The sequence below is a fragment of the Sebastes umbrosus genome, chromosome 5 (genome assembly GCF_015220745.1).
Source record: "Sebastes umbrosus isolate fSebUmb1 chromosome 5, fSebUmb1.pri, whole genome shotgun sequence".
Lineage (NCBI taxonomy): Eukaryota > Metazoa > Chordata > Actinopteri > Perciformes > Sebastidae > Sebastes > Sebastes umbrosus.
This window is the reverse complement of record NC_051273.1, coordinates 29,309,238-29,333,489: the sequence shown is the minus strand read 5'-3', so window position 1 is coordinate 29,333,489 and position 24,252 is coordinate 29,309,238. Positions and strand designations below refer to the sequence as shown.

Genomic DNA, 24,252 nt, shown 5'->3' with positions numbered 1-24,252 from the left:
AGATCAGGGGGCTGGAAGCTACGGGATGTCTATGGCAGCTTGGAGCCCAGAGTCGACTCCTGCCATCTGAACACATGAACCCCCCCCCCACATCACCTCCACCATCCAGCTCCCTCCATTCCTTCATCCCTTCACCCCCACCACCTCTCCAACCCCACTAACCTACAGTTCAGGACCAACACTGACGTGGGACGTTTGGAAGTAGCTTACTTACATTCTGGGAGACGAGTTCAGAGAGAAACACTTTCTCTTTTTACTCCACTACGTTCATCTGACGGCTGAAATTACTGCTTACTTTGCAGATCCAGAGACAAGTTTATAATTTATGATGTTTGACACAAAGCATTTTTGACTGAAATCAGAGGTTTCTAAAAGTTTTGGTGTTTTTTGTGACATGACCCCTTGAAATAAAATCTCCTTGTGGTCACTCATCACAAGTTGGCGTGTTATATTACAACCAAAGACACAGATTTGTTTCTTTTGAAGCATTTTTAAGGGCCTGAAGAGGTAAACGTATCCACAAATATACATTATTTTGAGGGTGACCACTCAACATTTTCTTGGGACTCCTTTGAGGGGTCCCGACCCCCGGGTTGGGAAACTTTCTCTTCCTCCATTTATTCCTTCTTCAACTGATCTGAAAGCATAAACATTCCAGCTCAGATCAAATTAAAAGAGACTGGCTGAGACAGAATTTGGAGAAATTGGATGGAGTGGACGGTCCAGACTCTCCTCCAGCTCTGATTGGCTGAGCTCAGCCTCTGGAAACTACCTGAGAATCACACACCTGTGAGCAGTCAGGTTGCTGATTACACTGCAAGTCTGCAGCTGCTGCTTGATGACTAAGAGCTGTGTGGGCCTGTTGTAATTCAGTGCACAAATGACAATGAGATAAAATGTCAGTGCAGCAGTTTAATATAAATAACCAAATATCAGGAGCAACATTTCAGCTATGTGTAATGTAAGTCCAATATCCACTCTCATTTTAGCTCTAGTTTGGTCTCCACCGACTCCTGAGAAAAATATCTGTCTTTCTGCTAAATGCTCCTCTACAGTGTGTTCACCAGCTACTCTCTAACTGTGTCGCAGTGCAGAGCGGCGACCATGAGATAGCCAGTGGGCATGCTCACATGCACTAACATGCACGACAATACACGCGCGGCCCAGCTATGTAAACAAAGCGCAGAGAAGTTTGGATTACAACCAAGTATCAATCTCCGAGAAATTAAGCCAATGCGGAAGTGCCAAATACTGCAGTTCTTTCTAACAGCCAACAAGGGGCGACTCCTCTGGTTGCAAAAAGAAGTGATTGTATAGAAGTCTATGAGATCACTTGATTTATTACCTCAGTAAACATGAGTTTATGGTCTCAATCTCTAGTTTTAAGTCTTCTTCAATACAGCATGATGTTCTTTTAGTAAATTATGGTCCCATTTAGAGTTAAATAGACCATAAAGCAGGGGATGCTTTAGGGCGTGGCTACCTTGTGATTGACAGGTCGCTACCACGGCATTGTCCGGTCTGGGTGTTGTCTGTGTTTTTGCCTTAGAAGTTTAACCCTTTCACAGTGTGTTTTCAGTTCATGAAAATTAATATTAACATTTTGGTGGCCAACAAATATCTTATTCAGCCTTTGATTGTACTTAGTTCCACCCTCTCTTGTCACTTCTGGTTGCAAAAACCAAGATGGCGACGGCCAAAATGAACTCAAGGCTTCAAAACAGCAGTCCACAAACCAATGGGTGACGCGCCGGTGACTACCTCCACTTCTTATATACAGTGTTACAGCCAGCAGCCAGTTACCTTAGCTTAGCATAAAGACTGGAAACAGGGGAAACTACTGGCCTGTATTCCAGGAGCTACACCCTCTCGTGTTATTTCTGGTTGCAATAAACCAAGATGGCGACGGCCAAAAACCAAGATGCAAAAATGCTTGAGGCTTTAAAACGTCAGTCCGCAAACCAATAGGTGACGTCACGATGACTACGTCCCTTCTTATATAAAGTCTATGGTCAATCCCCATAGACCCCCATGTTAAAATGCCAAAGTTTACAGCAGAAATAAACATGTTTACAGTCTGGTACAAAGAATGGTTTTGGTCTCTATAGCTGATTTCCCCGTTCATGACAACTGTACCGAGGGTACATTTATGTATAACTCACCTGTTTAACTTATATTAAGGCTTAAAGTGAGGCCTGCCTCAGATCGACCAACGGTCCACCTCTTTGCCCATATTTTGGTTAGTAAGGAGTTAGGCTGTATCGTCACTGCCAAGATGGCGACGGCTGGTGCCACCCACTTTGTACTTCAAAACCGCTCTTCAGAGAACTATGGGTGACGTCACGGACACTGCTATTTTATACAGGCTATTATTATTATAACACACACAGAGGGAGAGCAACTTCATTCTCTGCTCAGGTAGACATTACTCCTCTATATATCTTTATAGCAAATAGTTGTTTGTGCTATATTAATGTTTTGAATGTCATATAGAGCACCTTAAAGGTCCCATATCATGCTAATTTTCAGGTTCATACTTGTATTTTGTGTTTCTACTGGAACATGTTTACATGCTGTAATGTTCAAAAAAACTTTATTTTCCTCATACTGTCTGCTTGAATATACCTGTATTCACACTCTGTCTGAAACGCTCCGTTTTAGTGCATTTCAACGGAATTTCAACGGAATTGCAACGGAATTGCAACACAATCATGTTGCCTGGCAATAGTTTGGGTCCATGTTTACTTCCTTTCAGCTGATGTCATTCACATACACTGCAACAGGATATAAACTGGGACACATTTAGAATGTTTACATTTAAAACCGTATAATGGTCCAAATGTTGTATATTTGTGACATCACAAATGGACAGAAATCCTAACGGCTTGTTTCAAAAGCACAATTTCTGAATATGGGCTGAGTGTATTTCTCTGTATATTGAGCGCTTCGATACTTGAAGCACTTAAACTTGCTTTATAATATTAAAGACATGAAAATCTTACTTTTTACGATATGGGACCTTTAAATGCCATCTTTTTTATGTTGGGTTTGCACATTTTGGGGGCCCTAAAGCAGCTGCTTGCTTACAGTTATTTATCCCAACCCCACTTTATCTGTACATTTTAAAATAATGGATTCAGTTGGACTTCTTTTAGCCTATATATTTGTTTCCCCTGTTGCCCTGACAGCTCAGCCTGTGCTCATGCGGACAGATCTGTGGATAGACTGACTGGCACGGGTTATGGTTAATTTAATTGGTGGCAAACCGCAGGACAGTCAAGGGTGGCTTTATCAACACACACAAGCAGTGATAACACCAGACTCTCTGAGCCCCTCTCACACGCTCACACACTCATTAGCTATAGGTGGTGAGGTTTGCCAGCCAGTGGAACGAAAACAGGCCAAAACCAGAGTGTTGATGGTGCTGATGGGGATGTTTCTGCCTGAAGGGAGGGAGGAGGAGGGCTGGTGGTGGTAGAGGCCTGTGAAACGTCAGACACAACATAAAGGCTTTGCCACGTAATTATGGGGCTCTCTTTCATTTAGTGGGGGGAGAGAGAGAGAGAGAGAGAGAGAGAGAGAGAGAGAGAGAGAGAGAGAAAGAGAGGGAGAGAGAGAGAGAGAGAGAGAGAGAGAGAGAGAGAGAGAAAGAGAGGGAGAGAGAGAGAGAGGGGGGAGAGGGAGATAGAGAGACAGAGAGAGAGAGAGAGAGAGGCGGAGAGAGAGAGAGAGGGGGGAGAGGGAGATAGAGAGACAGAGAGAGAGAGAGAGAGAGAGAGAGGGAGAGAGAGAGAGAGAGAAGAGAGAGAGAGAGAGAAGGAGAGAGGGAGAGAGAGGGAGTGGGTGAGAGAGAGAGAGAGAGAGGGGGGAGAGAGGGAGAGATAGAGGGAGAGAGAGAGAGAAGAGAGAAGAGAGAGAGGGAGAGAGGGAGAGAGAGAGAGAAGGAGAGAGAGAGAGAGAGAGAGACTATAGGACTCTATAGCCTGGAGGTGCGGCGGTATCGTCCTGCCTCCTCTCTCCTCTCTCTCTCTCTCCTCGCTGCCGCTGAGCAGCTTTGCGCACACACGGAGCTCCTTCGCGCATCTGGTCGTCATCAGCAGCAGCAACAGCTCTTCCTGCTCAGATGTGACTCAACCAGAGTGGGAAGAGAGCTGCTTCTTCTTCTTCTCCTCAGAGGACTTCTGTGAAAAGCGTCTTTGAGACTTCTCTCTCAAGTTGATTTTTGTTCTTGTTTGCCGTTTACGCGCGCCGCTGGATGGATTAGTCTGTAGGAGGGTTTGATCTGGAAGGCGAGGAGAGAAAACTTTTGCTGAAGTTTGTGTTTGAGCCTCCTGCGTGGCTGATCTGGATGCACAGAACAGATCCGCGTTCCTGCTCGGAAGAACCGAGTCTCTCTCTCTGGCTGCTTTCTTTCTGGAGGTCGTGCGTAATCTTGCATGTGCCAGGATCTTCTCGTGATTCTTCCTCTTTCTCCTCTTCCCAACTTGCGTCATGACTTCTAGCTATGCACATGTAATGGACAGCAGGCAACAAGCGTCGATATCAAACCGCCTGGAGAGCCCGATCACGTCGAACCTGGAGAACCTGCAAGCCAAAAAGAACTTCTCGGTGAGCCACCTGTTGGATCTGGAGGAGGCCGGGGAGATGGTGGGCAGCCAGGCGGACGAGAGCGTCGGGGAGGCGGGCAGGAGTCTGCTGGAGTCTCCGGGGCTGACCAGCGGGAGCGACACCACCCAGCAGGAGAGTAAGTGAAACAAGAGCCCGAAAGGCTGGAAGACTGAACAGATGGGAGATCCAACTTTTTTTTTTTTTTTAAATCTTGTGATCAAAATATATTAAAATCGCCTCCCGGGTGTGTTTTAGCTTAGATGTGGAAACAAAACCACGAGTTTATCAGGACTCGATCTCCAGGAAAACACCCGCAAAATTTCACACACAAATGTATATCTCTTAATGAGCAGCTGCAAACTAAAAGTCATTTGTTTTCATTATGTCCTGGCGCGTGTCCGCGTGCAGAGCGCATGAATGGAGCTCGAGCGCGCATGGAAGGAATCCTTTAGTGAGTTTTGGCATCATGCATCATCCCTGACGGCCTCCCACTCAAAACGGCCATTAATTCACCATTAACACTTTGATGTCAGCGAGGTATGGTGATGTTGGTGGACATGGTCAGTGAAGTAACCTCGCGAGTCAAACTCTAAGGGTAATAAATCTCTTTCTTCATGACCTAAATGAGGCCATATTTTTCTTGATCGTGCACGTTTTGATTTTTTTTATTTAAGGCAAGGCAGCTTTATTTGTGGAGCACATTTCAACAACACGGCAATTCAAAGTGCTTTACATAAACATTAAAGAACATTGCGAGAAAGTTTTTAAAGAACATTAAAGACATAATTAAAACAGTTATAAAAACATTAAAGTTTCAGAGAAAAAAATCGAGTAAAATTAATAGCCTATAATTAAAAAAAAAAATACTTAGAGGTCACATGATCACAGTGTCACGTGTGTGATAGTTTGATTATCAACATCTGTATAAATGTATCACTAAATGTTAAAAAAAAAACGTTTTCATTCCTCCGTGTGTGCGTAAAAATGAGGCTAGTCTAAGCCGAGTTTGGTGCGCTAAAACGCGGATACTGCTCGCTGAGCTGCCGCTGTGGCGCTCCAACCTGAAACCCAGAACTATTATTTCCAACTTTATTGTATTAAAATGTGCCGTTGTGCGCATGAAAGTTGACTAAAACTCTGATAAATCCGCAGTAACCCGCCGCTCTTCCTCTCTCTCCCTCTCGTTGTGAGAGTAAATAAACCTCCTCCTCCTCCTCCTCCTCTTCTTCTGCTGCTCAAAGGGCCATTTGCAGCGGCTGACAGAATCGTTATAGGCTTTAATGAGTGTTATTGTTAGTTTTTTAAAAGGCTAAAAATCGTGTGAGAAATATTTGGGAGGAAGTGGTCCGGGTCACGTCGTTAATTCACGGTGATTTTCTGCCTGTCAAACACTTTGAGAATATCGGAGAGCTAAAATCATTTGTCATAATTAGCGCGCGTGTCCTCGCGACAACAATTAAGGAATCAAATAACAAGCATATCATCGGAGAAGATGACTTTAACATGAACCAGTTTGGTTTAGAATAACAAATGTTGGTTTGATTTATGGTGTTTTATGTATAGTCCATTTACAACATTATTAGCAGATTTACGCAAGATTCAGATATATAAATAATGACACGTGTTGGAGCCTATAATTTACTTTTTATTTTTTTCCGATTTACTGACAGGACCGTGAAAGCAACAGTTTGAGATTTTAGATTTTTTTAATCAATTTCACAAATTGCGATCAATATTACCCAAAATACGACATTTATGTAGTAGAAAAATAAAACAACATTTCAAAGTAAAATAGCAAAAATGTAAATGTCTGTTTTATTATTTTAGGACTCAATAAGCCCTCCTCTGGAGAATGAGCTTTGGCAGGAGGACTAATTGACTTTCACTGATAGCTGCTAATGAGATCAGTGTATAATCACATGTTGGCCACAGCTGCAGGATGGTGATGATGATGGTGATGATGATGATGATGATGGTGGTAGTGATGATGGGGACGGGAATGGCTTTGATTTGCTGCCTTAAATGTCACCCTGCAGCTTTAATTAAAAGCTTTCCGAGGCCAAACCGCCGCTCGGCAGAGCACGACTATTAAAAGAAACGCAGAGTTCAACTGTTTGGGTTATTTGGATTTGATTTTTTTTTATCCATTTGAAACAAAACTCACAATTAAAACACCAATATCATCTCAGTTGAAGCTTTTTTTTTTTTTTTTTTTTAAATAAATACAAATAAATTGACAAAAAAAAAAATTGTATACCATGTCAGACCTGCCGTGCCAAATTTTCACTGTGCTAAAAAAAAATGAAACAACTCAAGTAAAATATTGCAATCATACAGAAAATATATAATCAATATTTTTTATTTTGTCATGTGATCTAATTAACCCACTTTAAACGGTTTTATTCCATTGCTTCTAAAAGAGTCATTTCTGTAGATACAATCTTTAACTCCACAGTCCAGTCACAATCATATTTAATAACTGACTTTATGTCATTTTAATATGTATTTTGTTGTCGCCCTTTTCTCCCGTTGTACTAATGAAGTGCGTCCTGATGTTGATGTGAACCTCCAGCCTGTAAAGCGGCTGCTTTCTGGGGAGAAACTATGCGCGGTCGGTCGGTCGCTGGTTAGCCAAGTGCGGCTGCCATCAGCGTTTACAGCCGCACTTTACTGTCCGACTCCGCGACAGCCATCCGCTGCAGTCTGACTTTCACCAACTGATCCAACAACACTGTGCAGCCTGCAGACTCCGAGCTGCTGCTGCACTGATTTATAACACACTGAAGAGATGGGAGTCAGAGTCAGTCAGAGGAGAGATGTTTGATCTCAGCTGCTTCTAAATGTTTCCTCATAAACCACAAATACATTCAGAACTGCAGGAATGTAATTTATTTAAAAAACACCTCATCTGTATGTAAAGTAGAGAGCTCAGTTTAACACACAGAGGTGGGAGTTTAGGTTCTGGTACTTCACTTGAGTCATTTTCTATCTAAGAAGGAAATATTGTTCTTTTTAGGCAATTTTTTGAATATAGCAGATTTTATTATAGGCTACAGGTAAATAATCTTTATAAATAAAAAAGATATGGCAGTCAAATGTTCAGAAGAATAGCTATTATTACTACTACTAGAAATAATAATAATAACAATAGTTATTATTATTATTATAGATAAATACTATAACATGCAATAAATAAAATCATAGTATAATATGTTATAAAACACAAAAAAAATACAACATTAAAAACTTTCATGACATGATCTTACAGCTGGAGTTTTAGTTTGCAGACTTACATTTTACATGCAAAACATAATACATTCATCAAATATTTAGTATTTTAATGGTGTTAATCTATTGATGTTCCAACCCGGGGGGTCAGGACCCCCACAGGGGGGAGGCAAGATAAATCTGAAAGGTCACAAAAGGATTAACAGGATTAGGAAGAAAAAAAAAAAGAAATCTGCTTCTTAAAATTCAGTTTATTTTTCCTGCTTGTATTTTTTAATTTTTTAAGTCTGAAGATATTTATTCTTTCATGTATTTAAAAAGAGAAAAACAGCAGCATAAAAACAAAAAGATATCCCTCTCCATGTCATCCTCTCCAAAAACAAATAGAAATGAGGAGCCAAGAAAGCAAACAATAATAATAATAAAACATTTTAAACTTCTCAGTTAAACTGCTCACAGGAGGAGCGGGTCCAGTTTAATTTTAATAACCGTTGAAAGGCCAAAAAGATTGTACAGCAGCTTTTCTTAAACTTCTGAACAACATCTGGGGCTGCATCTGATAAAACCTGCAACGCATTAATCATTTCTCAGTCTAAAGAAATGAAAATGAGCACTTTTACTGTCAACAATATTAAGTAATGTAGATATAAAAAAAAAAATGATATCAATGCTTTGACTCAGGTTTCCTCCTTTGGTCTGCTGTTAATTAGCATCATTAAAATTTACATCAGCTGTAAAAGGGGGATAAACTCTGGATCTGGATCCCCAGAGGGGTTCTGAGATAAAAGTGAGAGGTCACAGGATGAGTCAATTTAAAAGTAACCAGATTTTTTTTTTTCTTTCATGCAAATTTATCTTCATTATTTAACTGCGTTCAAGAGCCTGTAAACATCTTTCAAATGAAACAATGTGAAACCTCACTTTTTGGTCAAACTGCTCAAAGATCAAACTGTGTTTAAACACAAACTAATATTTGGGGTCACAAGTAGATATTGCTTTATTATAAGGGTTCGCAGAGACTGCAGCATCTGCTCCATGACATGACTCAGGAGTGTGTGACACTGAGCGAGGTGTGTGTGGAAGAAGTAAAAGCAGTAGTACCCTAATAGTAAAATACTCCTTTACAAGTTCTGCAGTCAGAATTTGACTCTGAACATGTAATCACGGTGTTCCCAGTTTGAGTCTGGCCGATAACCTTTGTGCATGTCCTCTCTTGTCACTTCTCTATTAAGGGAAAAATATGTACATACACTATAAGTGAGTATTTGAATTAAAATGTTCTTGAAAAGTTAAAATACACATTGAATAGAATTGTTATGGATATTAAAATCTGCCATTTAGGAAATTTAAATTTTAAGGATTTCTTGTATTGCCCAGTTCTCCATCTTTTACATCAAACCTCTTCTCCACGAGTTGAGAATATGATCTAAAACTTTAGATATTTTAGATTCACTGAGCAAACTCCAACTGCTGAGGAAGATCATGACATGTGGTTGAAAGCTCGGAAAAATACTTTTTGTTAAACTACAAGTTTCCAAGGTCAAAACTGAACTCTTAATTTCATCTTTAGATAAAGTTTAAAAGTCATCTGCTCCCTGAGTTGACATTTTGTGGAGACTTTTACGTGACAACGCTGAACAAAACAAATCTTTCTGACAGTAAAGGAATGAAGATTCAAATATTTTACTGAAGTAAAAGTATCAATACCGCCGTGGAAAAATCCTGCCTTCAAAACTATACTACAGTAAAACAGTAAACAAGGAATCGGCCAAATCTCCAAAGAATTATGTTCATATACGACTATGCATAATGCTGCAGGGATTTTTCTAATCAACATATTGACAAAATATTCCCACTAAACATCTGCAAATGATTCACTTTCCCCTCACAATATCCTGTTAAACCCATTTCATAAATCCCATTTTGAATGAAGAAGGAAAAAATAAAACATCATCAATTTGGGTATGCAGTGTGCATGCCAAATAACGTACAGTACATTACATTGATCTAAAAAAGATCATAAAAGACGTCAAAACTTTTGAGTTTTCATCAGTTTGTAACAAACAACTAATGTTAGTTTGATGCCAACAGTTGTCCTCCACCACTAACTTCAGTTAATCCAAAGAAATAACGCTTTAAAATAAAATAAATAGATAAATAAATAGATAAATAAATAAATTAATTAATTAATTAATTAATAAATAAATAAATAAAACAAGAATAAATAAATAATTTTAGATAGTTGGCATTAGAAAATGCACATTGAATGAACATCAGTATTTTCATACTATAATCAGTGTACATGTCTAAAAGTCACTGTGTCATTGAGCTGCAACACGGCTGTTTTGCAGATATTCTGAAAAGATTTTTACCTGACGAAAGGCATTTTATTTATTTATGTTGAATGTAAAATCTGAATCTGCAAAAATACTCATTATTCCAGCTCCCAGATAAATGTAGTGCAGTCCCTCTGAAATGTAGGAAATCTCTCAACATTAAAATACTCTCTGTACTGCAGTACTTATGTTTCTTCCCACCTCTCTCTCTCTCTCTCTCTCTCTCTCTCTCTGTGTGTGTGTGTAGCTACAGCTTGTGTAGTGTGTGTGAGTGTGTAATTAGGCGGGAACATGGACGATCACAGCCTGTTTTTCGATGTGAAAGTGTTATTTTGTGGTCTTGTTGTGGAGCCACAAGGCTCCAGCACTGATTCCAGCCTGCAGCAGCATTTAGAGCCAACATGTTCACATGCAGCTGGAAGGTGCTCCGCATCCAAAACGGATTATATATTTATCTTGTTTGTTTGCTTGTACATGTGTCTGTTTGTTGGTTTATTATGTCGTGGGAGCAAGGAGCAAGTGGTGTGTTTTTGGTGCAGATCTAGGCATCTTTACAGAATCAGTTCACCCAAATTAAGCTACAAAAAAAATATATTTTCTAACATAACTTAAGTGTTATCTCTCCATGTTGCTAATTTTGTTTTTATTCATCCATGTTTTGAGATAGCTGTCTGTGACATTTCTGCCTCCACACCAATACAATGGAGTTTAGTGTGTGCTGCTCACTCCATTACTATGGACAGAAAACACTGTCCCAGATTTATTTGCAGTTTAGTTGTACGTTATTTGGCATTCACTTAGACCCAAAATGACAATGAATGTTTTAGTTTTTTCTTCTTAAAAAAATCTGAATAAATCTAATAATTTGTATGTAATTGTTCAGAGAATCTGCGGATTCCTTGTTTACTGTTTTACTTCAGTATAATTATGAAAGCAGGATGTTTCCACGGCGGTATTGATATTTTACTTCGGTAAAAGATTTGAATCCTCGTTCCACCACTGTCAGAAAGCTTTGTTCTGTTCAGTGTTGTCACGTAAAAGTCTTGTATCTCCAAAATGTCAACTCAATGACCAGATGAACATAAACATTATATAAATATGAAATTTAGAGAGAATTTAGAGTTCAGTCTTAGAATTGGGAGCTGAGACAGGATTTTTTTCACATTTTCACTATTTTCTCTGTCATTTTGTGGATTTTTCTTTTATTAAGATCATATTTGGGTATGCTTTCCTTTAATTGATAGTGTAGGGTTGAGAGGCAGACAGAAAGTGTGGGGAAAGACAGAGAGATGCAACAAAGGTCTTGGCCAGCTTCAAAATAGGGACGTTGTTGTTTAAATTGTACGAGTCTCAGCCGCTAGGCCACAGCGACGAACGTCACTTTGTCTATTTTGATGCAGATTCATATTTTCTAATGATTCAGAGGACTGTGTCTTAGTGGAGGCATGCTCTCTTTAGTTCCAGCTGCTATGTCATCATCAGATTATTTGTGGTGGAAACAGGGTTCACAATTCACTACTTTCATTTCTGATTGAGGTCTGAAGAGGCAGCAACAGCCTGCAGCAGTTGTTGTTGCATGAATGCAGGGAGCTCTATTTGTTATTAAAATGTAATGTGGTCTGACACGGGGGTTTTATTTTTTGATTGTACTGTACCTCCTCCGGCAAAGTGTCTGTAGCTCCAAACTACAAGCACCGAAAGACTTCTAAAGGTTACATTACATCACCTTCTTCTTCTTCTTCTGCTCCCTGTAGATGAACAGATGAACACGGAGGAAAAGAAGAAGAGGAAGCAGCGCAGGAACCGGACCACCTTCAACAGCAGCCAGCTGCAGGCTCTGGAGAGAGTGTTCGAGAGGACGCACTACCCCGACGCCTTCGTCAGAGAGGACCTGGCCCGCCGGGTCAACCTCACCGAGGCCAGAGTCCAGGTACGAACCAGGGAGGGACCTGCATGTGATGTTTCCTTCAGACCTCCAGAGTCAGTCTAAACCTTTCATTCAGGGACTTCCTGCTCCCTTTCAAAATAAAAAGCCTGATTTCTTCAAGTTTGAATGTTTGAAGGAAGAAGAAGAAGAAGCTATAAAACTCACCAGATAGCATAGTATGCATGGAATAGGAAGAGGCCTGTGGGGGTTATTCTGTAAACCGCTTTCACTGTATGGACACAAAAATAAACAGATTCTTAGAAACACTCCCAGACACACAGAAACTTGCTGCATTACTTGGTACATCAGAACTGGTTCTTGAGGTTTTGGCACCCCAGTGGGACCTGTTAAGAGATCCTCGGGGTCCTCATGACTCAGAACAGGATTTATTAAATGATTCATGGACAGCTTTGTTTGTATTCTCAACAGAGAGCAGCTTGTTTTATAAGAAACTGCAGGACATGTAGTTGCAAAACAGGGCAACTTACTTCATCTATTTGCTGTTACACTTAATAGATTGAGTTAATAATCCTACTTAGTGGTCCGTAGTTAACTTGTTTAGATTTTCCATTATGGGCTTTCAAAGGAACTGATAAGAACTTGTCAGCGCCTCACAAACAATCCTCTCTCATCTTCCCATGATCTCTTGAATAATTGTTGATAGTGTGTGGAGTCTGTGAGCGGTTTGTAAACTCCCCCAAAGGGACTGGATGTGATCAGAAAAGTGGATGTAATGATGTCTAATTTCCTCGGCGGTTTGCAAGATCACTTGATAAACGGCAAATGTGCAACACATGAGGCGCTGCAGCACAACAGGAGCTAAAATATGACGCGGTAATTGGCCAAATGAGTGAGATCACTCTAACAAGTGTCGTCAATTAAAACAAGCTAGAATATGGATTCAATATTTTAATTGCAACTGGAATTAGTTTTATTGAAAATCGTCTTTGGGAAATAGTAGCGGGTGTTAGGGTGGGTGGTGTGTGTGTGTGTGGGGGGGGTGCAATGATGGCATGGGGGGGTTCTTCATCCAGACACACACACATACACCGAGAAAAGTGAATACTTTCTGTCTGTATATACAGTTATGGTTACCTCTCATATTATTTATCACGATGTAACTGATCACAACCTTCCAGAAGTCTAAGAATTACAAATGCTGCATTAGTTTCTGTATTTACATTTACATCTTTAACCACAAAATATAAAATAAATACAGTTAAAGAATGAAATAATTTCTAGTCACAAGAAATCAGTTCTTGTCTCTGGAACAATACCATTTGATGCGTTAGCTTTGATTCAAATAAGAGCTCAAGTATCAAAAAGACTGAAAATGAAAGCCCACGGTGAAGGTCCATGTGCCGAAACACGTTGGTGAAATAAAGAAGATTCTTCCAGTTAGTCAGCTAGAGTTTACTCCTCTCTCTCTCCCCCTATATTTCCTGTCTGTGTCACTTTCAAATAAGGAAAAAAACTGCCCTCCCCCCAAAAAAACTTGAAAAAAGACACATTGTCACACGCAAATCCAAAAACATATGTGTATTTTTTTGAGTTGTGTAAGTAGAAATCCCTGCAGGCTGTGCACAGTCCCACCAAGCTCTAATTTCTAGGGCAACATATTTGTGGCCTGACAGACAAAACCCAGGGCAAAAAAGTACCTATATATACTTGATGGGCCATTAGGGATGGGCCATACCAAACTTTTAAGATGCTATACCATACTAATGCTATTTATTACAATTTTAACAGTATCGATACCAACACTGATCAGTTCTTAAATGGGTATGTGATTTTTCAAAATAATGGTAAATTTTAGAATAAAAAGAGGTCAAATCACACCGGCCATTAATAACAAACTTATTACAAAAGCAAAGCTGAAAGAGAAATACACAGTCCAGTATTTTACAAAAATATTATGAAAAAATAATACGCCTCCTTATAACTTTCAGGGTGTGTCATTATTAAATGTTTGAAGAGGTTACTCGTGTTGATGTGTGTCACATATAGTGCATCTTGCTGTATTTTTTATCTAAAGTAGCACCACACTACGTTTCCTTTCTACCATTCTCTCTTGCGCGCCAGGATCTGATGTCACACGGTTTCCACAGTCGTGTGACACGGACCAGCTATGTCAGGGCTGTTTTGGCACAAACATTATACAAAAGTGGTGAAAACGTTTGGAAGTGATGCAGCCACCCACGTTTGTATTTACATAATTTTATTATCGATATTTTTTTAAAGTAATCAATACCAAATCAGTAGTTTGTGCAGTACTGAAGTATAAATACCACAGTATCAATCTGCCCATCCCTACTTGATGACTCATGGAGCTGTGAGCTTGTGCATTTATGTCATCAGATTTTCTTTCATCTGGATTATAAGAGAGGACACTTTACAGAGATTTTACTGAGTCACAAAACTGGGGTTCTGTTAAGGAGGTGAGACATGTCCCCATGGAAATTACACTCTTGGTTGTTCTGGATAAGCTTTGAAATGAGAAGTGCATTTTCTCTACTTATAAGCAGCATAAGAAGGTTCATGCAACTTTTGCTTTAAATGCATACAGGCCTTATACTCTTGTTAATAGTGATATGAGTTATACACTAAATGATATCTAATGCATTTACTGCAGATTAATATATAACTATAATGCTTTTTTCTGTATATTTGAATTGTCTGTTTTGTGAACACACCAGTGAGAGTGGTTGCTCTGAGAGAGAGAGAGAGAGAGAGAGAGAGAGAAAGAGGAAATAGTGATGTCGGAGTGAGAGAAGCAGCACATCTGTGAATAATGTGTAGCAGAGAGCGATGCAGAAACGCTTTGATAAAAGAGACTTCTTTGGGCTCATTCCTGAGGCCGTGCGTCAGCAGACAGTGAGCCCCTGCGAGCGCCCTCAGCTTCTAATAATGGATTTGATTTCACAGCGAGGAACAACATTAGCACCCCCCGAGTCACATCGTCATGTGTTTGGTGAAGGGTGAGGGGTATGTTCTTAAGAAAGGGGGTACATGGTGAATCGGAGATGAAGGACGTGTGTGTGTGTGTGTGTGTGTGTGTGTGTGTTGAGGCTTGTGGGGATGCACACGTGACAATTTAAAGTTTTTAACTGAGACAAGAGTTTAAGTTCAGAGAATCATCCAGAAAAAAATCTTATGGTGTGTTTCATTTGTCTTTAGATGAAAGTTTTAGATTATTTTCATTTTTATTTATTTGACTTCACATAGTGCAGAGAAACACAATCATGACGTGACAAAGGTCTCAGGCCGGAATACAACCAGGAACCTTAGATTGTTCAACCCACTGATGAAGACTATGAGATGTGTTGGAGAGTAGGGATGTCACGATAGCAGAAATTTAGTAGTCGATACCAATACCAGGGAAATCCCATGATTCTCGAGACCAATTCGATACCACGGTAAAACGAAAATAATACATTAAATCCCATGCACTTTAACATCCACTCCTTTGTTACCGTTTGCCTACTGGTTTTTGTTAGGAAGTTAAACAGATCATAATTCCCTCTCTATTATCTATTTAATATTGCTGTGAAAACAACTCCTTCAAACAACTGCATTTATTCAAGTTTCTCACCAAAAACCACAAGATTATATTTGAGCACATCATGATAACGTTAGAATTTACTTTCGCCCAATACTCATTTTTACCAAATAGAGCCTGAAGGCAACATAATGAATGCACCCTCTTTTCTCTATTGAAATCGGCAGGACGAGAGCTCGTTAACGTTAGCTGTTAGCAGCCGGTTAGCTGCACAGTCCTGTACAGAGCTAAAAGCTAACGCTAACCAGCTCTCATCCTGCCGACTTCAACGCAGATTTGTTGTTCGAAATGTAGCATTATCAGACAAAAAAAGTTGGATGCGTGAATTTACTGCATCCCAAACACATTTTCTATCGTCCCCAGGACGACGGGACACCTTTACACCTGACACCTGATGGTAGAGAAACTAGTATCGTCACGTTTTCAGAATTTTTCAGAAGTTTCACCCCTATTTTACCCTTTAAAGTTTCTGATTCTAGGTACATTGTTTCTGATTCTCCTGCATGTAATTCAAATGCAACACCTGCCCATCCACCACCCGAACTCCACACTTTAAATTTTCTGTCTCTAGGTTTTTTTTGTTGGTTTGGTTCCTGTTTTTGTCAATGGCTGCACCACGCCACACAAATGTAAAGATTCTAGATATCTTACACATCATTTTAGAGCTCACTCACCCAGGTCGACCTAAACAGTTGGTATCTTTGGAACTCTGAATGCTTCTGTAAAGAGTTTGTAATGATTGTAGCATCCACAGAAAAGCTTATGACTAGACATCTTTCATACCGTTGTCTTCTCTTTGTTTCCAGGTTTGGTTTCAGAACAGGCGGGCTAAGTTCCGCAGGAACGAGCGCGCCATGCTGGCCAGCAAAAACGCCTCGCTCCTCAAGTCCTACTCGGGAGACGTGACGGCGGTGGAGCAGCCGATCGTACCGCGTCCCGCACCGCGCCCAAACGACTACCTGTCCTGGGGCAGCGCTGCCCCCTACAGGTAGAGTCCACTCCGCTCTCTCACTTCACATTCACACAACATCACAGCAACACACTGTTTACACACGGCGCTGCTTCAGTACTAACATCTCTGTTAACACTGCTAAAACCCAAACAGTAAAACCACAATGAAGAGAGTCTTGCTTTCAAAAAGTACAAATAAAAAAGTTTCACTAGTAAAAGTTCTCTTCATTTGCAAATAAAGGGGTCAGGATGTTTTGAAAGACCTTTAACTGAGTAATAAAACCCGTAATTATTCATGTAGTGTTTGTAAAATGATTCAAATATCAACTAAAAAAAAGTAAAGTTATTGTGAAGAAGTGTGATGGGTGAAAACCTCCTATCTCCAGTTTTGGGACTTTTTTTGCTTTTACTTTGGTTGAAAAAGGATGAAAGAGAAGAGGAGAAAGGACAGCAGGAAAGAAATAAGTAAAGAAACTACAGAAGGGAGGGAGGGAGGAAACAAGGGAAGAATGGACTGATGTAAGAAAGGAAGGAGGAAAGAAAGAAGGAAAGAAGAAAAGAAATAAAGGACAGAAAGGGAGGAAATAAGAAAGGGAAAAAGTAAAGAGCGAAGGGCAACAGAAAAGTAGAAAAGAGAGAAAGAAAAAGTTAAATGTAAAATGTGAAATGTAGAAACAGTGGAGTAAAAAGTATTAAGTCTCCCAAATTTCAAAAATACTCAAGTGAAGTACTACTGCAGTTCTCCAAACTGTACTTCAGTACTGACTTACTTCTCCTCTGCTTTCTGCTGCAGAACATCAAATCACACAAGTGTCTCCAGATGAAAAAGCACGAGCTGATACCACAATAACCACATGTTAACCCCACCGTAACACACACACACACACACACACACACACACACACAAACACTGACCCTGGCATGGCTTTCTGTTATTGTTTCATTTCCTCCTCCTCTTCTACCTGCACATACTTCTCATAGTTCCTCTGACCATCTTCATCTCTTCTGATCCACCAGGACTCAAACTGGTCAGCGGACCGTTTAATGTGTGTTGCGGGGGGTTCCCAAACGTATTACTCAAAGGTCTGCATATGATTTTTATTCAAAGTCAGAGGTCCGGAACGATTGCCGATAACTTAATAACACCATAACATATTGTATTCATAAGACGAGCTGGATCTGGATGTGGACCTTGGTCCGCACTTTGAGAAGCCCTGGTTTAAATGTTTTATTCATTCAAACTTTATTTATACACAGAATATGGGATAGAAACAAGTAAAAGAATAAGTCTGGTTATATTTTTTCTTTTTTCTTACTGTTATCAAATCCCATGTTCAGACTCAAACCAACAACATGTTAGTCCGTCTCTCAATACTGTCTGACTTCCTCTCTGTTGTTCTCAGCTCCAAGCCCATTGATTCCTACTAGGGCTGTCAATCGATTAAAATATTCAATCATGATTAATTGCATGATTGTCCATAGTTAATCATGATTAATCACACATTTGTTATCTGTTCAAAATGTAAGGGAGATGTTAAAGGGAGATTTGTCAAGTATTTAGTACTCTTATCAACATGAGAGTGGGCAAATATACTTGCTTTATGCAAATGCAAATATTGTCCAGAAACCCTCACAGGTACTGCATTTAGCATTAAAAAATACGCTCAAATCATAACACGGTAAACTGCAGCCCAACAGGCAACAACAGCTGTCAGTGTGTCAGCGTGCTGACTTGACTATAACTTGCCCCAAACTGCATGTGATTATCATAAAGTGGGCATGTCTGTAAAGGGGAGACTTGTGGGTACCCATAGAACCCATTTTCATCCAGATAAATTGAGGTCAGAGGTCAACTCGCCAAAATGTAGCGTTATCGCGTTCATTTTGACAGCCCTTTCTACTGAAGACGTAAGTCTTTGAAAACACAAATATGAAGTTTTATTTTTAAAAAAGGCTCAGTAATTACTTAAAACATCTGGTCACTGTAGTTTTTAATCAGCCAAAAGAAGGAAATGTTGCATTTGTTGGGGACTATTTTCAGCGGCGGATTAATCCACATTTGGTGCTCTAGTGAGTATTTGTGGCAGCAGGACGGTGTATGTGGGATTGAGTCAAAATAAACTAGTGTGTGTGTGTTCATGGTAATGAAGGAACATGTCACCCAGTGCAACAGTGAGGCTCACTGATGTACCAACTACTTTCAATATAAAAAACATTTAGTTAATATGTTGATTTAAAAACTGTCTATTCAGCATTACCTTTCCCCCAAAACGTATTCAGTAAATGCAAATGAATTGTATATGAACCTAATTCCTCGGAGAAACAGCTGATTCCATGTTAACCCTTGAATCAAAATTAAAAAGCAGAACTTTGACTTGTATTTTCCTGCTGTGACATTGTGCGGCTGCTTTGGCCTAACTTTTACAACAACAAAACTTCTCTGTGCCAAACTGCCATGTTAAATTAACTGTTTTAAGCACAAACTGCTGCGCTGACATACAAAGTGCAAAACACTAAATCACAGGCTCAGTAAACTGCAGTTTACTGGTTTGTGCTTTCCAGCATTGTCAGTATTGGCTTTCAGTTTAAATGATTGTGTAAACTTATAAGTGATTAAAACATCAAACGTCTGACGTCTTGAATAAAAACAGACAGTTTTATTGTAGTGTAGTCAGATTTGAGACCACATATACATCTACATATTATAGTATTACAGTGCATTCAATATATACGATGCTGACTTTCACGAGGAAGTCTTATCCTACATCATTTCAAATTCTCTGCAAACTCTATCATGATGACGATTGTTTGACAGCATTATTTTATTATAAAATGCAGCAATGATTGATGAACATATACAATGTTGTGATGCATAATGCATTACATATTTTGATGCAATTATTTTACTGTAATTTTGCATGCTATATGAGATGTTACACCCCAAAATGATTATGTTCAGTTAGAGTTTAGCATCTTGTCCTCAATATAGGTTTATTACATTAAAACTTAGTTATGAAAATTTAGCCCAAATAATCCTAAAATACTTTAATACTTCGGTAAAAGTTCGGAGTCCTTCCTCCATCGCTGTCGTGGATACTCTCTGACTTTTCCCTTTCTGTCTCTGTGCTCTGCTGTCTTTCCCCGCAGCCATTTTTTCCTACACTGCGTATGCAACAGTCCTGTCTTGCACATATCTAACTCCAAACTAATTGTGTTGAATAAAAACACACTTTTCCTCGCCCCCGGTCCCATCGCTCCCCTCTGTCAGCATGAGCAGGGTGGGACCAGATCCTGTGACCCTCCCGACGAGGTGATAATGTGAAAACAAACCGTATTAAATCCACTGTTGACCCCTTTTGACCCCTCTCTGCTACACTACACCAGATAATGAACGCTATACACAGAGAGAGAGAGACAGAGCTCTACTGGGCAACATTTTTTGTGACTCTGGTTACATTGGTCATGATTTACAGTAATCCTCCGTTATGAAACTCGGTGTAAGATGTCAAACCCTGCGGCCGCGGCTTCAGCTCACTGAGAGCTTTTTGGCCGGACGCGGAGCGGCGAGGGAAATCTTTTTGTGAAGCAGGAATAATGCTATGTGGAACACGCTAATGTGGTGCTAACACTTTGACTGTATATTATCCTAAAGCTGGTATCCGATGCCGGAGGGGGGGCCAGTGCGAGTGCCACAGAAAATGCTGCCCTCAGAGAACAAGTAGGCCTACGCTTTCACTTTACTACTGCAGTTTTCTCATGTTTTAGTACATTTAAAGTTGTTTTCTGATTGTATTTCTTGAATTTTAATGTCTTTTGAAATGTTTTTGTGTCAATTTTACATTTACTTAAATACAGTGAAGTTTTTTGGGTTGTCTTTAAAGGATCATACCAGTGTTTTTGCACATTTCAAAAGCATTAAATGAGTGTTTTATAATTTCTTCCTTTCCTCTCGCAGCCATTGGTTTCGTTAAAACTAAGAGATAGTGCTGCTTAAAGCACGCTTCAGAGAATCTATTCGGTGAGCATCACGTCTGCTTTTATTTTTGTTAAAGTCATGTAATCGTTAATGTAGTGCAGACGTTTTAAATCCATCTGCACTCACAGCTGAATTATCACACAATGATAACCGTACACTATGTAGTGCTTTAAACAAAAGTGTTTTACAAAAAAAGTCAATTAAAAAATAAAAAAAATAAATAAAAGAACAATAAAAACCAATCACAATTTTAAGAAAAAAATGTCCCAGAGAAATATTAGAATGGTTAAAGGCTGGTGACTACAAATGCGTTTTAAGTCTTAAATCTTTGTAAATCTTCGTGAGTCTTCGTAAATCTTCGCAAAAAGATGAAAAATACCAGCACACTGCTACGTCGTTCTCAATTCTTTTTATTATTCATGTTGACAACGTTGTCATGTCCATCTAGATTATAAGAAGAATTGGAAACGACATTAAACCATTAGTCAGACATATATATATATATTTTTTAGTGTAGATAATTGTTACCCAGCTCCTGCAAAGAATTTCTGAATGTGTGTTTCGCATGATGATTGAGAGGAATCTTAAAAGTGTAAATAAAGACAAACAAACTGAGTGAATGTCATAAGAGAAGTCCAGAGTTTTCGGGGCAGAAACTGAAAAAAGCTCCAATACATTTAGTCGGATGTGTAGGACCAGACGTCTCTTTAACAATAACAAAAGCAGAAGAGATGGTCACCAAAATAAAGCACATTTTAGCCTCTGTAAACTGACTACTGGCATGAACTGAAAACAAAAAAAACTACACAAATCTATGACATTTTGGTTAAAAAAAACAAACAAGTCAATAAATCATGCACAGAGAGAGAGAGAAAAAAAAAACAGAAAGAGATATCTGTCCTCAGTCGTAAGGAGGTAAAACAAACAAACTTCAGTACTAAGACAAAAAAGGAAAAAGGAAATAGACACAAATTAGACAAGAATACAATAATTACGAATTCCTAATAAGAAATAGAAGAAAAAAACAGCTGATGAAAAAATCTAACTGGAAATCTTCCAAAGCTTTCTGTTACATCTCATAGCTTTCATCAACAGATGGAGCTTGATGAAGGCCAAGACATGTGGCTGAAAGCTCTGGGAAATTTCCAGTTAGAAAGTTTGGTCCTAAAAATGTTTATTTGTCACTCTGCCATTTGTTTTACTTCATTAATGAAGCAACGCCAGTCTTCCATATTTAAACCGTGAGCTCGGTACTTTCTTTCAGCCAATGAGTACAACATCTTCTCACTGATGGACTGACTTAATGAGAACAGATTGGGAAAACATAATAAAAACTTTGATACCTCCCTCTATAAAAAAAGAATATTGCCGGACGAAGCCAAACCATGTTCATAAAAGTGATGTTTTTAATCCAATCTGGTGATGATCTGACCCTCATTAAATATAGTCTGGAAGGAGAATCAGTTAGGAATAAATGATGAAGGAGATGTCTTCTCCCAAATCGTTTGCCAGTTAGGACCTCAATCAGTGAATGCAGGCTTATACTTCAAGACGTTTTAAGCAAAACGGCTGCACAGTTAAAACGTATACTAATCAACAAATCTTACATGCTCTGAGAAATGGTAATGTAATGTGATGGTTAAAATGTGCAAAAACTCTGGTTAGTTTCCTCTGGGTGATTCTTAGGTTGTGTGTGTGTGTCTTAACGTCAGATTTAGTCTCCTGATCAGTGATACCTGTTTTTGTTCCCCTTTTTTCATATTTCCACAGCTGCGGCTCATGCTGAGCTTCAGCTCGCTGTCAGCCACAGGTGATGTAACCTTTTCCCCTCCTCTTGTCTCTCAGCGCCATGGCCACCTACCCGCCCAACTGCTCCAACACCAACACGTCCCAGGGCATGAACATGGCCAACAGCATCGCCAACCTGCGGCTCAAAGCCAAGGAGTACAGCTTGAACCAGGTGCCCACGGTCAACTGAGAGGAGGAGAGGCTGGGGGGCCGGCGCGGGAGGGGAGAGGGGGGGAACCTCTCCGCCGCCGGCCCCCCCGCAGACGGACACCGTCTCTGGGTTGAGCATCATCTTACACACCCTGGATCAAGAAGCCTCCTCTCCTTTTTGGAGCGGCGATGCTACACCTATATGCAAATCGTTGGACACCGAGTGATGGCAGGATTTCCCCTATAAACCGCCTTTTTTTAAATTCTCCTGAGCATCACTGAACTCTCGTTTGTACAAAAAAAAGACACCTAGACTGGATGCTGTAGTCGCATATCTGCATAGTTTTACATTTGTGATTGGGACTGAAACGGAGGGCGAGTTTTTTCATTTTGTTTTCAATCAGAGAAGTATTTCTCGACGGAGACTCGTGTACGGACTACGTGGAATTCCCTTTGGCTGTGGTGTTGGATAAAATTACACACCGAATTTGGGATCAACAACTTTTTTTTCCTTTTAAAAATCAACAACAAACCGACAAGGACTTCCTCTGACATTTATGCAATTTTAATTTTTTTTGGTTTTCCACATTTCTTTCCATGTTATACCACTGACGAGCAAACATCTTCAGCGCATTTTGATTTTCATGTAATAGTCCAATATAAAGGAGAGGCTAATGTATTTCTGAATCCAAAACCATCTCTTAATTTCCTATGATATCCTTTATTTGTAACAGAATAAATACTTGTATATTAATAAAAATGCATTTCAAGCAATGCAATGGCACAGTGTCCAATTCAACAGATTTTACAAAGGAAGGGGAAAATACACATTTTTCACTTTTTGGAGAACTTTATAGAGTGAATCTTTATGGTTGGAAGATAGAAAGCAAGCTTCAGAAAGTGTAAGAAATAAATACATTTATAGTTGAGACCATTTGGAAAGCAAACTGATCTTGGACCTTGTGCGTGCCCCATAAAAGGGAGATTTACAACTTGAGAACAGATTCTCCTTCCCAGAAAAAACCTCAAGCTGTTCCTGCTTTGTGTGTTTTCTTTTCTCCTGATTACCGCAACCTGAAATCTTAAAAAACAGGATATTCATGAGCAGGGAAATCCTCTCCTCAATATGGAGGGCCCCTGGGCCTCGTTTAACTCCGCGGCTGTCATACAAGGTGTTTCTTCTCCTTGGCCCCTCATAACCTTCGCCGTCAACAAACACATGTCGACACTCGTCCTCATACGGCGCACGCACGGGGCCATAAAAGTATAGTGTTGAATGAAACTGCAGCTGATGTGGTATAGAGTTTTGATTTTTTGAGTAAAAGGTGCTCAATAGGTACGGTCACACGAGCACAGAGTCTGGAAATATATTTTGGAGATTTTTATTGTTTACAACTCAGAAATACCCAAGGAAAGTGCACCAAACTCCCTTCAAAAAGTTAAAAGTTTAATTTTGCTTTGACGATGGCAAACATTATATACATTATGAAACTTTATCTACAACATATTTTAAATTCTTACAGTTTTCTGTTAAATTCGGCATAAAGGGGAACCTGTTAATTTTCAGTTATTTCAGGAAACTTTTATCTTGCTATATTGTGTCACCGCTGTTGCTTGCTGCCTAAAGTTAAATGCTGTTCTTTGGCATCCATCACCAGTTATTCAGTGTTTCAGCCTCCTCTTTCGTTTTATTTTTCTAGTACTCTTACTTCAGTACAACTCTGAGATG

At 39.6% G+C, this 24,252-nt stretch overlaps 1 protein-coding gene across 6 annotated transcripts; it reads left to right on the top strand.

Moving 5' to 3' along the window:
* The first annotated feature begins 854 nt into the window (after window positions 1-854).
* prrx1b (paired related homeobox 1b) lies at window positions 855-23,297 on the top strand. 6 transcript variants are annotated; one of them, XM_037768816.1, is made up of 7 exons: window positions 855-961; window positions 4,503-4,744; window positions 11,927-12,102; window positions 16,465-16,646; window positions 20,262-20,327; window positions 20,565-20,627; window positions 22,431-22,564. In XM_037768816.1, the coding sequence occupies exons 1-6, from the start codon at window positions 897-899 to the stop codon at window positions 20,578-20,580; spliced, it is 747 nt and encodes a 248-aa protein (XP_037624744.1). In that variant the 5' UTR covers window positions 855-896; the 3' UTR covers window positions 20,581-20,627; window positions 22,431-22,564. The 6 variants fall into 6 exon arrangements, with proteins under 6 accessions (XP_037624744.1, XP_037624740.1, XP_037624745.1 ...); XM_037768812.1 differs by lacking the exon at window positions 20,565-20,627 and having other exon boundaries at window positions 22,431-23,297; XM_037768817.1 differs by lacking the exon at window positions 20,565-20,627 and having other exon boundaries at window positions 22,356-22,473.
* The last annotated feature ends 955 nt before the right edge of the window (window positions 23,298-24,252 follow it).

What these genes read in the sequence shown, in the direction of transcription:
- prrx1b (XM_037768812.1), top strand. Translation starts at nt 897, where the DNA reads ATGTCAGTGCAGCAGTTTAATATAAATAACCAAATATCAGGAGCAACA. An exon ending in TCACCGAGGCCAGAGTCCAG is followed by an intron (nt 12,103 to 16,464) that starts GTACGAACCAGG and finishes CTTTGTTTCCAG; the next exon opens with GTTTGGTTTCAGAACAGGCG. An exon ending in ATGCTGCCCTCAGAGAACAA is followed by an intron (nt 20,328 to 22,430) that starts GTAGGCCTACGC and finishes CTTGTCTCTCAG; the next exon opens with CGCCATGGCCACCTACCCGC.